The sequence below is a fragment of the Acomys minous genome (assembly GCF_964271855.1).
Source record: "Acomys minous genome assembly, chromosome: 16".
In the NCBI taxonomy this organism is placed as follows: domain Eukaryota; kingdom Metazoa; phylum Chordata; class Mammalia; order Rodentia; family Muridae; genus Acomys; species Acomys minous.
The window spans coordinates 83,502,422-83,524,671 of record NC_140498.1 but is presented as its reverse complement, the minus strand read 5'-3'; the positions used below and the strand labels follow the sequence as shown (position 1 = coordinate 83,524,671).

Here is a 22,250-nt window from a genome sequence, read left to right as displayed (position 1 = left end):
GAAGGCCTCCCCAAGGAAGTGCCGTGTGATGTCAGAGCTGTGTGTGTACTGAGTGTGGAAGCCTGGTGTGGGTGTAGGTGTGCTTAAGTACCACAGCTTGTGCAAAGGCCCTGGGGCAGGAGAAGAACACTTGAGGAAGTGAGTGGAGTGAGCAGGGAGAGAGGAGGAAGAGCCAGGAAGGGGAGAGTTGCTTATGGAGGCCATATGGGATCATTGCGGTTCAAGTGGGGGAAGCGCACAGTGGGTGGACAGGCTGGACTTGCTGTTTCTTAGGTACGTTAGGCCTCCCAGGGAAACTTGTGGAAGTCTGTTGCTTTGCTTCGCTCAACCCAAGGCTTTCTCCCCTCCCTCCCACAGGCTATCTGCCCAACAGTGCGCATGCAGTGGAGGCCATGCTGGCTGCTGCCAGCATCGGAGCCATCTGGAGTTCAACATCGCCAGACTTTGGTGTGAATGTGAGTTGGGGGTCCTGTTGGAGGGGTGCCACTGGGTCAAAGAGTGTCCCCAGTGGGATGGGACTCCCCACCCACTTGGAGCTGGTGGCGCATGTGGCTGTCTGAACTGAGCTGCCAGTGTCTCCCTGGGCAGCCATAAGAGGGAGGGGGAAGGCCGCATGGAGTCGGATCTGCCCTTGATTCTGGGAATTGAACAATTGAGCACAGGGCCTCATACATCCATAGTGTAAACAGGGCATCAAGTTTTGATTGAATTTTCTTTTTCTTTTTGTAGGCAAAAGTCATACTCTGTAGTTCAGATCGCCCTTGAGTTTGAGGCAATCCTCCTGCCATTTTTTTTTTGAGACAGGGTTTCTTTGTGTAGCCCTGGCTGTCCTGACCTGACTCACTTTGTAGATCAGGCTGGTCTCAAACTCACAGTGATCTACCTGCCTCTGCGGCCTGTCCCCCTACTCCCCCTACACCCCCACCCTCCAGTGCTGGGATTACAGGTGTGCTCCACCGCACTGCACCGCATCCGCCTTGCCTTAGGCTTTTTAGTTCTAGGGTTACAGGCATAAGCCACCTCACCTGACTTGGACCTTGTTTTTGAGTTTACAGACTGGATCTTGTTTCCTCCTCAAAGTCCTGCCCACTGGTTCTTGCTTCTCAGTTTTCCGGGTGGTGTGTGCAGTTAGCTGTAGTGTTGCGGTTATCAGGTGTAGCAATCAGCGTTGCTCTGGTGTCATGAAGTCACCTTGCCTTCTCTGCCTGGGGATGTTGGGACTCTGTGAGGTTTCCTGAATGAACGTCTGTCTTGACATTCTTGGATTGGTCTCTCTGAGGAGCCATGACACTCAACGGTGTGTCCAGAGGGGCCCACATGGCTGAAGTGTGCTGTCACAACTGAGGAAGGCCTGCTTTGGCTACATTCATTGGGTCGGTAGGACCCTGGACATTGTGGATTGACAAGTGACAGAAGACTGTGCACTGTGGGAGGGCACGTGGTGTCCATGCCATCTACCCTCATGTGGTGACCATGCCAGCTGTTTCACGTGGTGTCCATGCCAGCTGTTTCACGTGGTGTCCATGTCAGCTGTTTCATGCAGTGTCCATGCCAGCTACTGTCCTGGGGCCAGCGTCTTCTCACCCAGGCTGGGTCAGTCGATGTGGCCAGCAGCCCAGGGTTGGTCTGGGTGCTGGGCTGGTAGAGCGTGGGGTGAGTTTGTGGTGTGTTCCCTGGCTCAGTCTTCAGGGTGAACAAGTAAACTCATATCTGCTTTAAGGTATATTGTCTCGGCAAAGGATTTTGAGAAATCATCTCATCTTTCCACAGAGGACAGTGGGGTTGCTCAGGGCCTCACTTTGGTCCATGGCCCAGTGGGCTGAGGTGGTGCCCATGTGTCCTTTTCTACTTCCTGAACCCTTTCCCCACCTAATGGTGCTTCCTGGGCTCTGTCCCATACCTAACTTCATATCTGTGTGGGGTCAACAGGCCTTGGCCTAGACTGAAACACCACAGGTGGCTCCCAGCCTCAGGGTCTTCTGTGCAGTTGTATGAGCTAGCTAGGGCTCATGGATTCCTCATGGGAGGTTCTAGCAAGGTGGCCCTAGGTGTCCTCATGGGAGGCTCCAACAAGGTGGCTCTTGGTGTCCTAATGAGAGGTTCTAACAAGGTGGCTCTAGGTGTCCTCATGGGAGGTTCTGACAAGGTGGCCCTAGGTGTCCTCATGGGAGGTTCCGATAAGGTGGCCCTAGGTGTCCTCATGAGAGGTTCTAACAAGGTGGCCCTAGGTGTCCTCATGGGAGGCTATAACAAGGTGGCCTTGGGTGCAGCTCTGCCTGGGTCACTCAGGAGGCGGCCAGAGTACGTAGGCAGAAGGGCCTTTGGCTATGAGGCTTCCCACCTGAGATCCAGAGCCCGGGATGGGGACACACAGTGCATCCGTGGGCACTGAGAGAATGAGTGCAGGAGGCTTGTGTGGCTGGGAACCTTTCAACTGTGGGTTCAGTAAGTATTGGCCCTTGCTCACTGGGAGGCGGAGTTGTCCTCAGAGCTGGGGTCACCTGTGTGAGGGCGGTGGATCTGAGATAGAGCTGACCTCAGGTCAGAACTGGCCATGGGATGGTGGGAACAGGGTGGCAAAGCACCCTTCCGTGGACTGGACTGCCCTCTCCTGGGCAGACTGGTTTCTGCAGTCTGGACTCTCAGCTGCCCGCTGCTGCCTGGGTGTGTAATGCTTGTTTGCTGTCATTGGACACTAGGGGGCAGCAGAGCCCCACTGTCTCCTCCATCCTGTAAGGGCCTTGGTTGTACCTCAGGTCAGACTCTGGGGAGGGTCTCCTTTCATTGGTCCTCTCCCCTGTCTTACACAGGAAGTGAGTCTTGAGCCGCCTGCCAGGGGACCTGACTGCTATGGCTTGGGACACATAAATGGCACCTTTCTGAAAGGGTTCAGAGGCAGCCCCTGGCTTAGGGCCCTGTGTCCTCTGGCAGGCCTACTGTTTACTCATCTCCACACCTGTTCCTTGTCAACTGTGGCCTGGGACAGATACAAAGTCATTGATGCTGCCATCCAGGCTGCCTATACAACACTGACCACCCTTGTTCAGGGTAAAGACTAGCTGGGAGGAGGTTCTAGAATGTTCTAGAATGAGGAGCAGAGACCTTGAAACGGGCAGAGGCCCAGCCACAGGCTCCCAGAGTTCTGCCTTTCCTGAAGACACAGGGCATATTGCTTTAGGCTTTCCATAGCCCCTTTTAACTTTCAAATGATATATACACACATATGTATATATAATACATGATACATATATAATTTTATATATAAATAAAAATACCTTTTGAGACAGGGTCTCTGTAGCCTTGGCTGTCTTGCACTCACTGTAGACCAGGCTGGCCTCCATCTTATACTACTTGCCTTTGCCTCTCAAGTGCTGAGATTAAAGCTTTTTAATCCTCCTTTTAAACTTCAGCCAGGCACTTTCTGAAACCTGCAATGGAGTGGGAATGCCTTTCTTATTTTGACTAGTGTCCTCTGCTGTCAGTCACCGAGTATCTCCTCTTGGTGGGGTAAACTTCAGATCCGTATTGACCCCAGCACATAGCCCAGGCCGGTCTCAGACTCACAGTGCAGTTGAGGATGGCCTTGACCTTCTGATCCCCCTGTCTCTGCCTCTCTGGGATTAGGGAGGCACACTGCGCCTGGTTTTACGGAGTGCTGGGGATAAAGCCTAGAGCTTTGTGGACACAAGGCAAGCAATGGTATCAACTTGAGCCACATCCCCAGGCCTGGTGTGTCACAGGCAGGTGGGTTTGCAGTTAGAATCACTAACAGTGACCTTGGCTGTGGTGCTCCAGGGAGGACAGGCCCATCTCTGTGATGATGGAGCTCCACTTCTCTGGCATGCACCATGGTGCCCCACTTTGATCTGTCTTAGTCTCCCTACCACCGCTATGCTCTGTGTGTCTCACAGGAGGTGACCTACCCAGGGCCATACTTGCCAGCTGCTCTGGGTTTTTCTGTTTTCTTCCGACCTGATGGTGGTTTTGGAGGCATCGTGGAGGCCCCCTTCTAAGAGAGCCATGTGCTTAGGGCTCAGCCAGCAGCCTGTCGCTCTCATTCTCAGAGCACACTTTAGCTGCTCGAGTGTGTTGTGTGTGGAAATAGGGCAAACCACTGTCCTCACTCTGGGTGGCCATCTGTGCGAGTCAGCAGGGGCCACTGGTTTCAACACCTGATTGGTTGCTAAGCACTGGCTCAGGGTAGACCCATGATGGCCAGGTGTTCATTGTAGCATAAGCAGTTTGCACAGCTGTGTGGACCTCAGCAGGCCGAATGCTCCTTCGCATGCTCTGAGCTCTCTCCCTCACCTGCCCAGCTACTGGAGCTTCAGCTGCGAGCTGCAGGCTCTGATTTGGAAATCTTTGTTATCTTTGCTGTCTGGGTACTGTCACTGGGGGTGTCTCTCTGCGATGTCTGAGCCTTAGGCCCCTGGCTGCTGGGCCTTCCTTATGGCCACCTGTGAGCAGAGGTGGTCCTCTGAGTGAAGGCCCCACACCTGCTAGCCCTCTCCCAGCTTAGCTCCTTCCCGGCCACTCTGGCCTCAGACTTGCAAGCAGACCTGACCTTCCTTCTGTCTATCCACCATCACTGGCCCCATGCCTGGCTGTGGGATTCCTTCTAAGTGCTGATGTGGTCTGCCCAGGGTGGTCAGTGCCCACCTCTGTCCTGTCCCCAACAGAGCAGCCTATGGGCAGAGAGCCCTGGTACCTGGGGGTCAGGCTGGAATCCCAGTTGTGTCACTGGTTTCTTGACATTCTCTGAAGTTCTTGCCCGCATGTAAGCCTGCCCACGAGAAGAGGGCACCAGATCTCATTACAGATGGTTGTGAGCCACCATGTGGTTGCTGGGAATGGAACTCAGGACCTTCGGAAGAGCAGCCAGTGCTCTTAACCTCTGAGCCATCTCTCTAGCCCCCCGACAGCCAATTTCCTTGCCCCTCACCAAGGACTCTCTGCCCATGGAGTCTCAGGTACAGAGTTCATGTGCTTTTGTGGTCACTGCTTCCTATAGCAAAAAGAGTAGGACAGTAGGTGTGTGCTACAGGTGTTCAGGAGTCCTGCAGCGTTAGGGCATCCTTTGTTTATGGAGTGGATGGAACCGCAGGGAGACAGGTGCAGGGTACCATTGTTACTGCCGGGTCCGGAGTGCTCACCACTCAAAAGCCAATGTCTGGGAGGCAAGAGCTGGAGAGGAATTGGGGTCATTCAAATATGGAGGATGGAGAGGGGACTATTGTCCCCTGATCTCTGTCCTGGGGAGTCTTGGGTGCAAAGGGGATTTTCATAGTGAGGAGGGAAGGAAGAGTGGACCAGGAAGGCTGGGTCTTCATCACCTTGAGGGGAGTGAGTCTCCCTCTTCCCTCTGCTCTAAGCAGAGCATCACAGTGGGGTTCTGTGAACTCCCAGGGCTGGCAGCCCCTCACAGAGAAGGTGAGACCTTATAGCGCTGCACACTTGTGGTGTGCACATAGGTGGCGATGGTCCCTCATCAGGGACTCTGAGGTGAGACGTCCACGCTCTGGGCATGGCCTGCTGTACTGTAAGGGGCTGTAGGTGGGTGACTGCCACAGGTACTGATTTTCTCAATCAGATTTGGCAAGAATTTTATTTTATTGGGAAAAAGTAGTTTGATTTTTTTTTTTTTTTGAGACAGGGTTTCTCTGTGTAGCCTTGGCTGTCCTGACTCACTCTGTTGACCATGGTGGCCTCGAACTCACATGCCTCTGCCTCGGGAGTGCTAGGATTAAAGGTGTGTGCCACCACTGCCCGGTGAAAAAAAAGTTGCTTTTTTTTTTTTAAACCAATGAGATCCACTAGTATAATTCTTTCCTTTTGGTTTTAGTTTTAAGTTTGTGTTTAATTTTGTTTTTCGAGACAGGGTTTCTCTGTGTAGCCTTGGCTGATCTGGACTGGCTTTGTAAACCAGGCTAGCTTTGAACTCACAGTGACTCACCTGCCTCTGCCTCTCTGAGTGCTAGAACTAAAGGTGTGCACTATCATGCCTGGCTGTGTTTTAAATTTAATCTCCCCCTGCACCACAGGGTTTCTCTGTGTAACAGCCCTGGCTGTCCTAGAACTTGCTATGTGTACCAGTCTGTCCTGGAACTCACATAGATCTGCCTGGTTGTCCCCAAGTGCTGGGGTTGAAGGCATGTGTCATCATGCCTGCCTCTTGTTTTCTTCTTCCTCTTCTTCTATAATTATGTGTGTATATGTTTTGTCTGTGTGGCGTGTGTGTTACAACATGCATGTGGAGGTCAGAGGACAATTTTGCAGAGTCAGTTTTGTCCTTACACTTTTACATGGGTTCCAGCAATTGAACTCCAGCTGTCAGGCATGTACCGCCAGCAGCACCTCTGCCCTCTGAGCCTGCTCAGCAGCCAGTGTGTTTGTTTTTGAGATAGGGTCTCACTGTGAGCCCAGCCTGACCTTGAACTCATGAACTCAAGATCTTCCTCTTTAGCCTGGGAGCGCTGTGCCCAGGGCCTCTCTTCTCTGAGCGGTCTACATTGTGCATCCTCTTTTAAGTTCGAACCGGAAGCAAGGGCACCAGCAGTTTGTTTCCCTGTGGCTTTCTGGTTTTGTTTATATTTTAGAAGAGTGGCATCCCTTGTGGGTTCCCTGACAAGTGCCCGGCACACGGGAGGTGGAGGTGGGCCCTTTGCCTGTGCTCCATAGTGTCAGTCAGTGTGGGATTGGGGAAGTGACAGCGTTGAAATGAACTCAGTCCAGGAACCTTTAGTTCAAGATGCTTAGATGTTTAGTTGCATCAGGACTCCAGGTGGGCTGAGGGGATGCTGCTGTAGCTGGGGGGGTGGGCACCCACCTTGAGCTGTGTATGGGCTCCCTCCCCGGATTCCTGCTGAGTCAGCATCTCTTCCTGCTGGGAGTCACCCAGGGAGCTCTGGAAACATTGCAGAGCAGCTAATTAGTCACACTTAGGGGCCTAATTAACCTAATGATCCCTCTGCAGGTGGCTGGGCCTGCAGCCATGTGGGGACCCTGTCTGTGATGTGTGCTGTCACTGTGGGTTTTTTTCCTTTCTTTCTTTTTTTCTTTCTTCCTTTTTTTTTTTTTTTTTTTTTGAGCAGCTTTTGATGGGACCACAGAGGGGAGAGGGGTGGAGGCTTCCTTCCTGGCCTAAGATGCCTCCACATGGCATGGTGCTCGCCCTAAGTGGGGTAAGGGGCTAAGGAAGTCTTCCTCAGCGCTTTGATCTGTTCCCCCTTGAGGGTGCAGCAGAGGTGTCCCAAGGCTGTGCCCGGCCACATTAATTTCTATGGGAGGTAGGAAAGGGCCACCCCTGGTTGGCTGTGGATTCCCCGAGTGTGGCACGCAGTTCTGTGGGTAAGCCTGTTCCTCCAGTCAGCGCTTTCTGAGCAGTGCTCACGCTTACAGGAGAAAGTCAACACTACATGAGGATGCAGGCTCCTCTGGCACCCCTCTGGAAAGCAGACGGCATACATTTGTGGAGGGCTGTGGGGAGGGGTGTTCTGTGCAGTGAGGACCCTCTGCTGGGGGCGTCAGACCTTTTCTGTTTCATATGCTTTAGCCTTCCTTGGTGTGACACCACTTCCCAGCTGGGGATGGAGTGTGTATGGACGGCCTGTATTGGCAGCAAGGGCCGAGGACGAGTGACCTTGCTCGGTGTGGACACCGACCCTTCCTCTCCTGCGTTTATAGTTCCTGTGACCCATCATCTCTTTTTCAGGGTGTCCTGGACCGGTTTTCTCAAATTCAACCGAAACTTATCTTCTCAGTGGAGGCTGTTGTTTACAACGGCAAGGAGCACAGTCACCTGGAGAAGCTGCAGCGAGTTGTGAAAGGTGCTTGGGGGGGGGGGTGTGTACGTACATGCACAGATTTGTGTCCCCGGGAGTCTTGAGTTTACGTGTGTGCATGCATGCATGTGTGTGGGCAGATTTGGGGCTCTCCCCAGGAGTCCTGGATGTATGCGCATATGTGTGAAGAGAGCACTCGCCTCAGAAGTCCTGTGGGCCACACTCTCCAGTCTCCCCTTAGATTGTGCTGGGCGCATGCGCAGACAGCAGCTGGACCTGACCTTGTGCTATCCCTCCTTCAGGACTGCCTGACCTGCAGAGAGTGGTGCTGATCCCCTATGTCCTCCCAAGGGAGAAGATAGACATTTCCAAGATCCCCAACAGGTAAGGAGCATCTCATATATAGACGAGGTCACGGATATGTGAGGTAGGGAAACCGTTAGCTGAAACCCTCACTGTGGTGTGGAATGTGGGAGGCCACCAAGATGACTCTCTCCAGACCACACAGCCACAAACTGTCAGCTTCCTTCCTGTCTTGCTGTGGTCCGGGAGGGTGCCAGGCATGGCTTCCTGGATTGGACAGAGCAGGCTGGTACTCCGTAGTTGGTGTGCACACGCATGCCTACATGTGTCACCCATGTGGCACGCTCAGGTTTGTACTTGTATGTGGATGCTGTGTGGATGGACAGGTATGTGCAGAGTGCATGCAGCTGACCTGAATCTGTGGGGTCAGCACTGAGCATATACAGACCTTATCAGGGCCAGTCCTTACCCAGCATTCCTACTGTGTGTTTTCTGGAAGTGACCTAAGTCTGGGAGCATGTGCTAATAATGTCACCTTTGGCATCCGGGACAAGTACCTCCAGATTTTGGTCTCTATGGGGGGTGTGTTTGAACCTCTGCTCCCCAGGACACTGGGGAAAGATGTTGTTTGTAGTTTGTTCCCGGCTGCTTTTCTGGCATTGGTTTGTCAGTGGATGAGGCCAAGGGGTCTGTTTTTATTGTGGACCCCGTGATCTTCTGGGGACAGTTGAAGGTTATCCTTGCAGGGCTCTTTCTCTCAGCCTTAGCTCATGTTACTGGCAAGTGCTGCCCTCCTCCTGCACTCCCCCCCCCCCATCTGAGGCGGTGAGGAGGGCCTGTGGGGACATGGCAGAGGTCTCTATGCCCTCTGAGGGGAGAGGCTTAAGATGAGCGGCGAATGATTTTGCAGGGTGCTGTTTGGGGCCCTGCAGGCTGCAAAGCATATTTCCTGACCTCCTCCCGTGGTGCCTTCTGCTCCGACACACCTGTGGGTGGGGACATACTGACTGCTAGGCCCACAGGACTTAGCAAATCCATCCCTGAGGAGCTGTGAGCTGCCTGGCTGCTTCCTTGTGAGACCCAGGTGGTTCTGTCAGAAACGAGTCAGGGTCTCAAAGAAAGAGACCACCGGGCCGGCTGAAGTGTCTGGACAAGGCGCGGGTGTGCTCCAATAACTCAGGTGGTGACCGGCTTTTCCCCATTGGCTGAGGTCCGACCTCCTGGTCTCATTGGATTTGCTGGTTTGAAAATGAGTGGTGGACGGGAAAGGAAGAAGAAAAAAGGGTTATCGCTCAAGGGGAACTGGGGCCATGTTGTCAAATTCCTGGAGTACAGTAGGAGTCTTTGGGTAGGCAAAGGTTTTAGTGGGTGGGTGGGTATTAAAATATTTGCATAAAAGTCTTACAAGGTGGGGAGATACAAAGACTTGAATTCTGTGACTTAAACAGGGAGTTTTAGTAATTTGATAGAAAAGGCTCATATTTTTGATATTTCTTATACTGCTGACTAGCCTTGAGGTCTGTCCTATGGGGCCCTGGCTTCCTGGGAAGTGTGCTGAGGGCAATGTGCAATTTGGCGAGGCCTGGCCACTAGAGTCTCCCCAGCTTGGGTTCTGATCCCAGCTGGGTGGCCCCATGACAGTAATTCACCTGTCTGCATACTTACATCCTTCAAATGCCGATGGTGCAGCCCTCGTTGAGTTAAATAGGTCAGTGCTGTAGGTAACTGTGTGTCCCCGGGAGGGACGGTGGGTTCTGTCCCTTGAAGCCACTCACAGCCACAGCTATGTGTGTGTCCACTGTCAGTCTGTCCAGGTGTTTGCTCCTGTGAACCCAGGCATCTTGCTGACCTGGTAACTGACAGCCAGGTGGTGGAGGTCTGGTCTTGCCCGTTCAACCTGAGATTTAGCCTTAGTGTGTCTGGAGGCCATGATGCAAGGGGTGTGAAGAGCAAGGGGTCATCTCTGTGCTGATTGGTAACTGATATAAAGTGAGGTCGCCAGGAGAACCACATTCGTTCTATAGAACACGAAGCCATCCTCTCATCCAGCCCCAGGCACCAGGCGCGGCCACTGTTCCCTTAAGATTGCTGGCTGTCACAGATAAACCTCAACAGGGGACTGCTGGTCCAGAGAACGCGGGGCAGAGCCACCCCTGGTGTTTTCATCTTTAGAAGAGAAAGGAAAGCAGTGGTTATTTACTGTGACTTACGGAGCCTTTGAAAGAAAGGGCTTTTCTCTGTGGGAAGTGTCCATTTAGACTAGCAGTTCCTAGAACAGGGCTGAGGACGAGGTGTGGGTGGGGGGCGTGGCTGTCAGACTCATTTTGAATGGCTCTCTTTTTTTAAGCTATCCTGTCCCTGGTCTCTGGGGCAGCTCTACTCCTGCCTGGTGGGGTGGGTTTCAGTGTCATTAGCCTCAGCAAATTGTTCAGTTTAATGACATCCCACCTCCTTGCTTGGAAGTGAGAGTTTGATTAGTCAGAAAACAGAGAGCTACTGTTCCTGTTTGTTCTTTGGTTCTGGACCACCCACATTGGGTGTTTCTGTTGCCTGTGGACTGAGGCAGGGCAGGCCTCAGCGGGCAGCTTGGGCTAGTTGTATTTCTTCCGGGTCAGGTATTTACACACGACTGCTGTAGGCCCCAGGATAGGATGTAATGAAGGAGGGTGACAAATACTTGCTCGTGGTGACTTTGGGCCAGTTGTTTCCTGGTGCTGCCCTTCTGCCCCTGCCCCAGAGTCAGGAAGCCTGGGCTATTCATCAGGAGGTGAAGTGTGAATCAGGACATGGACCGGTCCACACTGGTTCTGGGATCTGTGGACAATGGATAGGCTTGCTGTGAGCCAGTCTTTCTGGTAGTGTAGAGGGAATTGACTCTCAGTGCACGTGCGCGTGTCTGTGTGTGTGTGTGTGTGTGTGTGTATGTGTGTGTGTGTTGTCTCTAAAAACCAACCCTTGACCCAGGGAATTCCAGTGCCTAATCTTCATCTTCAGTGACTTCTCCTTTAGTCATCTCAAGTTTGGGAGAGCGGCTTTTCCCTTCCTCAGGCATAGGACGTCCACACCCATTCAGCATCCCTGGGTACCAGGCGAGCCCGCACTCCAGGCTCTTATGGTAGATCTGTGGAGGGGTCTTGGGCTGTATCTAGCTGTGGGCAGATCAGCAGAGCTCTTCTGGCATTCTGGAGTATTCACTGTTGGTTTCTCATGGTCCTGCCTACAGCATGTTCCTGGATGACTTCCTGGCAAGCGGGACAGGCGCGCAGGCACCGCAGCTTGAGTTTGAACAGCTGCCCTTCAGCCACCCTCTGTTTATCATGTTCTCCTCTGGCACGACAGGAGCGCCCAAGTGCATGGTGCACTCCGCTGGGGTAAGTGTCTTGCCTGTGTTGGTCTAACAGTCATCAGACAAGTCCCTTCTGCAGCGTCCCCAGGGTGATGCTTTTCTCTGAGTGACATGCTATGCCTGGAGGACACCCCGAGCTGGCCCAGGGCAATGGAACACTGCAGTCCTGGGGCGGTAGGCTGGGGGTGCTGGGGAGCACACTGGATCCTGGGCAGGAGGCACTCGGTGAGCCAGACACTTTGACACTGCAGGTTGTGGGGCCCGTAGGGGATCGTAAGCTCCGGGTGGGCTGCCGGTGTTCTCAAAAGGCAAGCAGGAAAGAGGACGGACTGTGCCAGTACATCAGGTTTGCAAAGGGATGTGGCTTCGGGGAACAGTCTACAGTGTGCTGTGTGTGTGGAGTCGAGCAGGGGCTGGGCGGCCTTTGGAGATTATATGGAACTGTAGATTGTGATCAGAAACACTCGAAAGCCACTAGGTTATGCTGAAGGTATAGCTGAGGGCTTCCTGTGCTGTGAGGCTAGAGGCTCACACGAGGGACGCCTGCTTTCTGGGGGTGGGAAATAAAGGCTGAGTGTCAGCAGGGTCTGCATCTCCCACGGCCTCAATCCTTGCCTGGTCAGTGGCCTCCTCCATGTGCCCTCAAGTAGCCTCTCATGAGGCACCTGGGCCTTAACCTGTTTATTTGTGTTTTGTTTTAATTTTCCTATAACTGAATGCTTCAGGCGAGGGAGGGTCTGGCGAGGACCCATGGCCCCCGTTGTTGCTGCATTTAAGGACAGATAGGAGGGGGTCATGTTTTCTCTGTCCTCACCCTGCCCTTGCATCTCCAACTAAGCTTCTTGCCTGGTTTTGAGAGCCCCACCCCCATATTTGTTGTTGTTGTTGTTATTTGAGACAGGGTCCGACTGTGTGGTCCAAATTGGTCTTAAATGTGGCAATCCTCCTGCCCCAGCCTCCCAAACACTTGCGAGCTCATTGCCTTGAAGATAGGTGAACATAGATCCGAGGAGAAGGGTGTGTTGCCCTGGTGTGTGGGGTCAGAGGTCATTCCTGGCTTGTTGCTTGGGTTACTATGTTCATGGGAGGGTCTTAGAAAGCAGTGTTCCAGGCCAAGCGTGGTGGCGCATGTCTTTAATCCCTGCACTCAGGAGGCAGAGGCAGGTGGATTGCTGTGAGTTCGAGGCCAGCCAGGTCTACAAAGTGAGTCCAGGACAGCCAAGGCTAACACAGAGAGAGACCCTGTCTCCGAAAAACAAAAACAAAAACAAAAACAAAAAGAGAGAGAGAGAGAGAGAGAGAAAGCAGTGTTCCATTCCTTCCTTTAACTTACTCAGGGCCAGGCCTGTGGCTCAGTGGCATGGCGTCTGCCCAACACATTCACACTCTTGCTTTCATACCCAGCACTGAAAGGAAAAAAAAAAATGAAGCTCTTGTTTGAGACCCAGGGAGTCACCTTCCCCAGGGAAGGAGGTCGGCATGGGTGTTTAACAGTCAAAGGGTAAGTGTGGGTATGGATGGCTCTGTCGTGAGCATTGAACCTGAGGGTGACAAGCAGGTGCATGGCGGTGTAGCCCTTGGGAAGAGTCTCACTCGTGTTGCAGATCCATCGTGAGTGGAAAGACAACAGCCCCCTCTATAAGGTGGTTTCTACTGACTTCTGTGTTTGTTGTTTCTCTGTGCCTGTAGTAAAATACCCCAACGAAAGCAGCTTAGAGGAGAAAAGGGCTCATCCGGGCTTATGGGTCCTGTCAGGGTGTGGAAGGCAGGGTGACAGGAACGTGAAGCCACTTGGTAGTCAGGAAGTAGAGAACAGGAAGTGGGGCCAGACTTTAAAACCTGGCAGACAGACATACTTCTTCCTGGCGCAGGCTCCATCACCTGATGGTTCCATAATGTCCCAAACAACGCCGCCTGCTGGAGGCCATGTGCTCATTCAAATTACAGCAGCCTTGTGTGGAGGGCCTCCTTTGATTGGCTTGGCTTGTCCTTTGACTTCTCTTGAGTGTGAGTGTGTGACATATGGGGTCTTGTGCCAGCCCCATAGCTTTTCCATAGCCTGTGAGCCTGCCTGTGAACCTGGTGCTCACACCTGTGGGCCGGGCCCAGGCAGTGAGGGTGACATCCCCAACCTGTCCTCAGGATCTCATAGAGGACCCAGAATAGAGACAGGAAAACCAAGGTTGAGGGTGAAGTCATGGGCAGTGGGCACTTACTATATTAGCTGGACTCATCTCTGAGAAGGAAGAGCCTTACTCCCTCACTACCCCTCCCTGTCTTCCTGCCCCTCCCCTCCTCAGCCTCCAGCCAGAGCCTCTGGGACTGCACATGTGCAGGGTAGGGGGGTTGCTGAGCTGCCCTGGGGAAGCGGAGGAACCGTGGGCAGGGCTGGAGGAGGAGGGCGTTTCCTAGGCTCTGCATTGTAGATTTGGAGCCTGGGACTATATTGCCTGCTACATACTGAATCTAAAAGCAGAGGGTGGGTGGGAGGTGTCCCATGTGGTCTCCTCTGCCACGGGGTCCCTGAGCTCTGTGTTGAAGATGCCTTCTCTCAGGAGGAGCCCAACGGTGGGGACAAACCTGCTGTTGGCCATTGAGCTTTCTCTCCCATCTCAGTGAAGGTCACCTCTCTTTCTTCCTGAAGTTAGTGTGTCCTTGGTGGTGTTCCTGATAGGATGGTCCCTGAGAGCTCATAGGCCGGTGGGGTGTCCTGGGATTTCCTGACTGATGTTCGGGCGTCAGATGGCAGAGAAACACTGAAGCTGGCCCTTAGCTGGAGCCAGAGAGCTCTAGCTGGCTTTCTCAGAGGGGGTGGGAGTGGGGGCGGGGGGATGGATGCTGTGTCTCACCCATGTCTCTCAGAGGGGGTGGGGGATGGATGCTGTGTCTCACCCATGTCTCGCCCTCCTTCCTGCAGGGCACCCTCATCCAGCACCTGAAGGAGCACGTGCTCCACGGCAACATGACAAGCAGTGACATCCTTCTCTACTACACCACGGTGCGTCCTGTGACCTTTGGCCGCCCCTCCTAGGGCTGGGTGGTATGAGGGATGGCAGATAGGTATGGTCTCTACCCGCCCCATGGCCTAGAGCATCGTAGGGTGCTGCTACTAACCCAGAGCTTGTGGACTTGGGATGTTCCTGTCCAGTCTGGAGAGGCTCTAGTAGGATCTAGCAGTATTTCTTAGATGGCATGGCTGTACTGGCTCTTGTTTTTGTTTTTGTGTTTTTAGTGCCTAGGATTGAACCCAGGTCCTCAAGCACGCTAGTGAAGTGCTCTACCACTGAACCACATCCTTAGTTCTTCATTTTTTTTCATTTTGAGTTATCATCTACCTGAGTTGCCCAGGCTATAGGGAGCTTAACTCTGTAGCCCAGGCTAGCCTTGAACTCCTGACCTCTTGCCTCAGCCTCCCCAATCCTGGGGTTACAGGCATGAACCACCACTCCCTGCCCTCAAGGAACTTCCTCACCAGTTGTATATCCCCATCTCCCAATATTGATTGACCCTAGGGTGCTGGGTAACACTCCCAACAAGTCTGCCCAGGCCTCCTACACGGTTGTGGCCTCATCCCTCTGGCCCATGTAGGGGAGCTTGGGTACCCCTTATGCCCTTCAGGAGATCCCTGCCAGAACCTGCCTACCCTATTCCCTCCTGTTGTGTTTGCCGCAGATTTTCCCTTTGTAGATGGAGGGAGTAATCAGTGGGCCTGAACGCGTCATTTCCTTTGAAAACATTTTTTGTTTCTTTCTTTCAGGCTGCGTTTCACAATGTAGTTAAGGCTGGGCCCAAACTTGAAGTCTTTCAGCCTCTCCCCACTGTCCCCAGGGCTAGGATTTCAGGCCTGCACCTCTGCTTGGCTTACCTGGTCTCCCTGTTTGCGGCAGGTCGGCTGGATGATGTGGAACTGGATGGTATCAGCTCTGGCCACTGGAGCATCCTTGGTCCTGTATGATGGCTCCCCGCTGGTCCCGACGCCCAATGTGCTGTGGGACCTTGTGGACAGGATAGGGTAGGTGCGCTGGGTCCTGCTCAACCAACAGGACGTCATTACTGTTGGCTTGCTGGGGGAGGCTCAGCGTCAGACAGAGGTGCCATCTTCCTTCTGTCCCAGAGCGCTCTGTCTTTCTGCTTGACAGGGCATGGAGGGTGCTGGAAGTGGAGGGGACGGAGGACAAGGCGGGCCCCACCATCAGCACCGTTGCCTGTGGAGTGAGGACTGGTCCTCAGGCTGGGAGGGAACTTTGAGAGGTCAAAGGAGCGGGGCGAGCTCTTGGATTTTTCTCTAGTGGGCCTGGAAAGCAGGGCCTCACGTGTGAGACAAGCACTCTAACCCTGAGCTACAGCCTTCAGTGTCTGCCTTTCTTCTCTTTCCCTCCCCCCATCCCTCCTCTCCCCTGTCCCCCCATTCCTTACTATTTCTAAATTCTTACCTAAATTACATGTGTTGCAGAAGTTTGGGTGATGTGTCAATTGACCATGTGTGGTGAAACAGCAACTGCTGTCAATCAATTGATGTCACACCTCGGCTTTGAGTGGTGACTGTATTTTTCTGTGTGCACCGTAGAGCACAGACCTTAGGACCCATGCGGCATCGTGAACAAGGTGTAGTTCTTACTCCCAAGCCTGTGAGATTCTTGGAAATCTCGGATCAAGCAGGGCTGAGGATGTGGGCTGCTGTTTGATGGGGTGTCCCTGGGCTCAAGTGACCTGGAGAAGAAGGCTGGTGCATGCAGGAAGGTACAGATGTCAGGGTGAGGCCAATAGCTTAGAGAGACTGCACTTCCTTACCCAGGACAGCTTAGCCTGTTCTTAGTGGTCCCTCGGGGCAGGTGGAGTGGGCAGCTGTCTGTTGTAGTCTTCCTTGGGGAAATCAGAGCTATACCACAGGCGCTTTGTGGCCTCTGATGGGGCTTGGCTAACCTTCCTATGGCCTTGCCCACTTCTCTCCCTTTGGTGGATGCCAGTAGGAGCCCTAAAGTACAGAGGCCACGGCTGGGCAGGACACAGCATTGGATACCTCCTGGTGGCTGGGGATTATGAAAATGTCAACCATAGAGTCTCCTAGACTCATGTGTTGCCAGCACTCGGTGTAGATGAACCCACTGCCAGTGATGAGGGCTCAGCACTTCTGGTACCAGCAGGACTGCTGTGCCATGCTCAGTCAGTAGCTGGGACACCATGGTAGAGGCCAAAGGAGAGAGCCTTTATTTAAACATTTCGACACTTGTGTGCACCATGTGCATGCCCTGGTGGGCAGGTGAAGGCCAGAGGACAAATTGTTAGAGTTAGTTTTTCTCCTTCTACCATGTAAGTCCTGGGAGTTGAACTCAGGTCGTCAGACGTTTGGTGGCAAGCACCTTTACCCACTAGGCTGGCCCACCACTAGTGTTTTTAAATCTTGACCATAAACATTTTACATAAAACTGGGTGATGCTATTACAATCCTAACGTGTGAGAGAGACTGTGGCTGGCCCTTGGTACCTGCTACCAGGCTTCAGGAAATGAATTGGTTTTGGTGTGGAGTGAGTATAGTAGGGGAAACTACCAGGATGGGGAGGGAAGTGGATGCCATTGGGGCTTCGAGCTCCAGTGTAGTGTGGGACGCAGATGTGTGAGATTATGTTTATATGTGCAGAAGTGCACGAGATTGCATATGCATGTGTGTACACACGAGTGTGAGCTGCAGTTGTGTGCATGCACATGTGCAAAGCCAGTGTACTCATAGATCTGTGGGCAAGCTTCATGCAGGGTGTACTCACTGAGTCTATGCCCCAGTGCTAAGACTTGGTCTTCCACCTGCGCTCTGCTGGAGTGCACTTCCCCATCACCCAACAGGGCAGCTGTAGCTTGGTCCTTAGGCAGGATCTGCACCCTCAGGTCCCTGCTCAGCTGTCAGGTGCAGAGTCAGTGGGTAGTGGGTAGGATGCCCCATTCCAACCAGTCCTGAGACTAAGATGAGGTTAAGAACGCTCACAAAAACCCTGATGTTGGGGTCAGCAAAGTGTCTTTTGTTTGCTTGTTTGTTTGTTTTGTTTTTTGGCTTTTTTTTTGAGATGAGGTTTCTCTGTGTAGCCTTGGCTATCCTGGACTTGCTTTGTACACCAGGCTGGCCTCAAATTTACAGAGATCTGCTTGCCTCTGCCTGCCAGAGTGTTGGAATTATAGGCATGTGCCACTGTGCTTGGCTCAGCAAAATGTCTTAGTGGTTGCTGGGTGGTGGTGGTGGTGGTGGCGGTGGTGGTGGCGGCGGTGGCGGCGGTGGCAGATCCTAGCAGATCTCTATGAGTCCTAGACCAGTCTGGTCTACAGAGAGAGTTCTAGGACAGCCAGGGTGACACAGAGAAACTTGTCTCAAAAATACAACAGTCCCCTCAAATCTGTGCCCCCAAAAAAGAAGAAACCTATTGTCTTGTAGCCAGAGGCACTGGCCAGGATCAGCAGGCTGGCAGCATCCTTAAGACCTCAAGGCCTTTAAGTTGTGGTATCAGCTCCTAATTGGCAGCCTAGCTTATCCCCAGCTCTAACGCCCAGGCTCAGACCAGACTCTCTAAGGCTGGTTTTGCCTACTGAGGCGAGCTATGGAGAGAAGATTCTGGTGACGGATGGGGCCAGAGTTCTGCTGTCTCTAGCTTGGGACATACGGCAGTCTCCCATCTGCAGTGCTGTGTGGCAATAAGACAGCTGAGCATGAGAGTCCTCTCCGTGAGTGGCCTTTCTTCTCCTGGAGGGAGTTGGTCACTTCTCACTGTCATGGGCCTCTTTGTGTGCCAGGCACCTGTTTCAGGTGGATCTCTGCTGGACTTGGTGCCAGGCTGGTAACGGGACCGAGCTGTCCGGGAGCTGAATGGAAAGGGAGGAGGTGGGAGGCTCTGTGAAGTCTGTTACTGATGGAAGGAAGCTATGGGGACCTGAAGGTGCTCTCTCTCCCGCCTCTGTCATAGCATTACCATCCTGGGAACAGGAGCCAAGTGGCTGTCAGTGCTGGAGGAGAAGGACATGAAGCCAGGTGAGTGGCCCCTCGGGTCCATGTTCCTAGAACTAAAACCGCCCCTTCAGGAACTGACACCTGTTCTGGATGTGTACTGGAACCAATGGGCGTGGCTTAATCAGTGGGTGTGGCTTAATCAGTGGGCTTTTTTTTAACTCCCAGTGGAAACTCACAACCTCCACACGCTCCACACGATCCTGTCCACCGGCTCGCCATTGAAAGCCCAGAGCTATGAATATGTGTACAGATACATCAAGAGCAGTGTGCTCCTTGGCTCCATCTCAGGTAGGACCAAAGATGGTTACTGCAGGAGGAATGGGGAAGTGGGAAGAGAAGTGTGGGGCGGCCACACCTTGGAAGCCATGGTTTTGGGGGCTTCCAAAACCCCCCATATGGATACCTAGTATGAGGAGCAGGGTGCCTTCATGGCTGGGTGTCCACAGCCCCACTTTGCTCCCACTGAGTTTGCTGTGTGCCTCCATGTGTGGTGTGCTGAATGTGTCTGTGTGGGGTGTGTGTGGTGTGTGAGGCTTGTTAGTTATCTGTCGTAAGTCTTGGACTTCCATGTGACCAGCCGAGAGCATGTGACTATGAGACCAGCTCCAAGTCCTTAGGCAGGGAGGTTCAGTCCTCAGACACAGGGACAGATAGTGAGCTGGGGCCAGTTTCTGTCACTGACACCTCTCTCTGTAAGGAAGTCCTCCTTGTCAGACATGACCAGCCTGCGGGAGGGCTGCTGTATGTCCAGGCAGCTCTGCCTCTTGTTGTCAGGGAACCCGGAAGGTTGGCTGCCCCCCAAGGATCACCTTGTTCTGAGGGTCACCAATCCTCTATTGCTCGCAGGTGGCACTGACATCATCTCCTGTTTCATGGGACAGAACTCATCTGTCCCTGTGTACAAGGGTGAGATCCAAGCCCGGAACCTTGGCATGGCTGTGGAAGCCTGGGACGAGGAAGGTGAATGGCTCCCTGACTCTTCTGGGCTGTGAGGAGGGAGAAACACGCGCACAAATGTGTCCCTTGCATGTGATAATTCTCCAGCCCCCTAAGAGGAGCAGTGTCCTTTCCCATGGGTGGGTTTTGCACTCATAGGCTCCCTGACGCCAACCTTGGGCATGCCATGAGACCTGAGTGGGTATCGGGTTGTATGAGGGTTTGCCCGGGCCATGTACATCCACTGTAGATCACTCTTACCTGCACACAGCAAGGTTGTGTCCCAAGTGGGAGCGTAGGGAAGGGAGTGTGTGCCAGGCTCCATCTTCTCCCGTCTGCCAGGGAAGGCCGTCTGGGGAGAGAGTGGCGAGCTGGTGTGCACCAAACCCATCCCCTGCCAGCCCACGCACTTCTGGAATGACGAGAACGGCAGCAAGTACCGGAAGGCTTACTTCTCCAAGTTCCCCGGTAGGTGGGAGCATGCTGGCGCCACGCCCTGCCTGCCTGGGGCTTGGCGTCTCCACTCACGGGTGCTTCTCCAGCTCCGCATCTCTGTATCTCCCCAACGGGTCTCCATGGCTCATCAGGGTCAGCTTGAAAACATCCCAAGATCTGTAACTAGGTTCAGTTGCCCCTAACCCACCCTTGCACTCACAGCCTCCAGCCGCCAGCACTGTGCTGAGAGCCATCTGGTCAGGGCTTGTCTACTTGTTCAATGGAAGTGGCAGTGGGTGGGGGACAGTGAAGGGTGACTGACACTCATGTAGCAGACTGACTCATGCTAAGTGTGCCACCCATATACATTAACCTGTAGCCCACCCTGTCAGGCTCCCCCTGTGGAGGACCCCCCCCCCTTCTCTGTAGCCCTGATTGCTCATGTGTTGATTGGAACAAGAACCCTGACTTTGGTCAGATGCTCCTTATACCCTCGGTCTCCACAGGCCTTGTTGGCTCTGTGTAAACTACATGTGTGCAATCACATGTGCTGAGGTTACAGGCGTGTGCTACCATACCTGACCCATGCTTGCCTCACCCTTCCTGACCTCAGCCCTCAGCCCTCAGCCACACACTGCCTGCCTGTTCCTAGTAGACTTAGGAAACCTGTGGCCTCCCTTCTGTCCCTGTCTCAGGTATCTGTCCAGGTGTATCCCAGCCCTCCCCTTAGTGTGACCAGTTTGTTCTACGTTTCTTGAAGGTGTCTGGGCACACGGTGACTACTGCAGGATCAACCCCAAGACAGGAGGCATAGTCATGCTGGGCCGGAGGTGAGATGTCCCCTCTTCCTGCCATTCCCTCTGGAGGCATGGGCCAAGTGCTGTTAAGTGGGTGAGGCGAAGGCAGCAGGTGGCAGTTGGGTGCTGGGGAGGAGCCTGCCAAGAGGGATGGGGCTCTGCCACATGCTTTAGCCATGTGCCTCTTGTGTCCACAGCGATGGGACCCTCAACCCCAATGGAGTACGCTTCGGCAGCTCGGAGATCTACAACATCGGTTTGTGCATCTCTCCCCTGCATCTCTCACTCGGGTCCAGGGTGGTACCACAGGCACCAGGATCCAAGGTTTTCAAAGAGCTGGGTGAGGGTGGACTTCCATGTAGCAGTGTGAGGGCTGGCCTCCATGCACACATCCTCTCTTCCAGAAGATGCCTGGCCACACTGTGGCATTTCCTCAGACCTCAGAAAGAGTTAATATCACTTGGGTTTGGCTTTCCTCAGGTTCCGTCTTCACAGCAAGCTTAGAGCATTGGCTAATATGATCTCTGCCTTCTGGGCAAGGATACAGAGACACAGAGAGGGTGTGTGAAGGCTGAAGGTCACAGAGCACAATGTGGGACACCATATGCACACCTGCGAGGGACTCTTAAAGCTGGCCTAGGGACATAGTCCTGAGCCAGGCCTAAATCCACCTTTCTTAGGAGGTGGCCTCCTTTGTCCTGCTGAGAGCCCCAGGTAGTGCCAGGTCAGTGCAGCCAGGAGAGACTTGAACTTAATTCCTGACCTGAATTTCATTCCTCCTGTTCCTGGCCCCATTCTCCCTGTCAATGGCATCTTAGTGGGCACCCCCAGCCCAAGTACAACTGTAGTATTGCCCAGGTGGCCTGGTGCCCTTCCTTTCTGACAGGTGACAGTAGCATGGTGGCCTGTGGAAAGCTTGGTGCGAGGCTATTTCCTTTCTGTTTATACAGTGGAAGCCTTCGATGAAGTGGAGGACAGCCTGTGTGTCCCCCAGTACAACAAGGATGGCGAGGAACGCGTGGTCCTGTTTCTGAAGATGGCATCTGGGCACACCTTCCAGCCTGATCTTGTGAAGTGCATCCGTGAGGCCATCCGCCTTGGCCTGTCTGCTCGCCATGTACCCAGCCTCATCCTGGAGACCCGAGGCATTCCAGTACGTTGTGTCTCACCTGAGCCTACGAGAGCCTGGGTGGCTGCAGCTTGCTCTTGCTTCTATATGGGTACCATGTTGCCTAGCAACCACCTTCTCCCTCATGACAGCATTTCCAGCAGCTTCTGTGGGATGCCATATAGGGGCTGATGGCCTGGGTATGCCCTGTAGGGTGCTGTGGGAATGCAAACTCTGAAGGGACCTGCAAGTGTGTTTGTGTTGGGGTTTTGTGGGGCCTGGGGAAGAGGCTCCTGAAGGCACCCCATCCTGGCTCAGTCACATTTGGAGTTGGGGAGTGGTGGCATGCATGCGCACAGCTATCCACACTTGCTCTGAGGCTGCCTGCAGGCTGCTGCTCTGGAGATGATGGATGGGAACACTGGGCTTCTGGCTTGTGGGCTCCCTGTAAGGGGGAGCAAGCACGTGCAGGCCTGGAGTTGGAGATGGACTCGGCTGGCCTGAGCTGGGTGAGAGTTCCTGGAACAAAGCTGAGAGTAGCCAAGCCACGGACCTT

General features: G+C 53.6%; 1 protein-coding gene across 1 annotated transcript in view; it reads left to right on the top strand.

The window, feature by feature from the left end:
• The window catches only part of AACS (acetoacetyl-CoA synthetase), a 44,672-nt gene that overhangs the window by 20,182 nt on the left and 2,240 nt on the right, over window positions 1-22,250 (top strand). Inside the window, exons 5-17 of the mRNA XM_084762979.1 lie at window positions 358-455; window positions 7,712-7,826; window positions 8,084-8,165; window positions 11,308-11,455; window positions 14,348-14,428; window positions 15,318-15,442; window positions 18,375-18,439; window positions 18,584-18,706; window positions 19,265-19,378; window positions 19,697-19,822; window positions 20,550-20,619; window positions 20,784-20,842; window positions 21,537-21,739. Coding sequence (XP_084619105.1) covers window positions 358-455; window positions 7,712-7,826; window positions 8,084-8,165; window positions 11,308-11,455; window positions 14,348-14,428; window positions 15,318-15,442; window positions 18,375-18,439; window positions 18,584-18,706; window positions 19,265-19,378; window positions 19,697-19,822; window positions 20,550-20,619; window positions 20,784-20,842; window positions 21,537-21,739 — 1,409 coding nt within the window. The remainder of the gene's footprint in view (window positions 1-357; window positions 456-7,711; window positions 7,827-8,083; window positions 8,166-11,307; window positions 11,456-14,347; window positions 14,429-15,317; window positions 15,443-18,374; window positions 18,440-18,583; window positions 18,707-19,264; window positions 19,379-19,696; window positions 19,823-20,549; window positions 20,620-20,783; window positions 20,843-21,536; window positions 21,740-22,250) is intronic.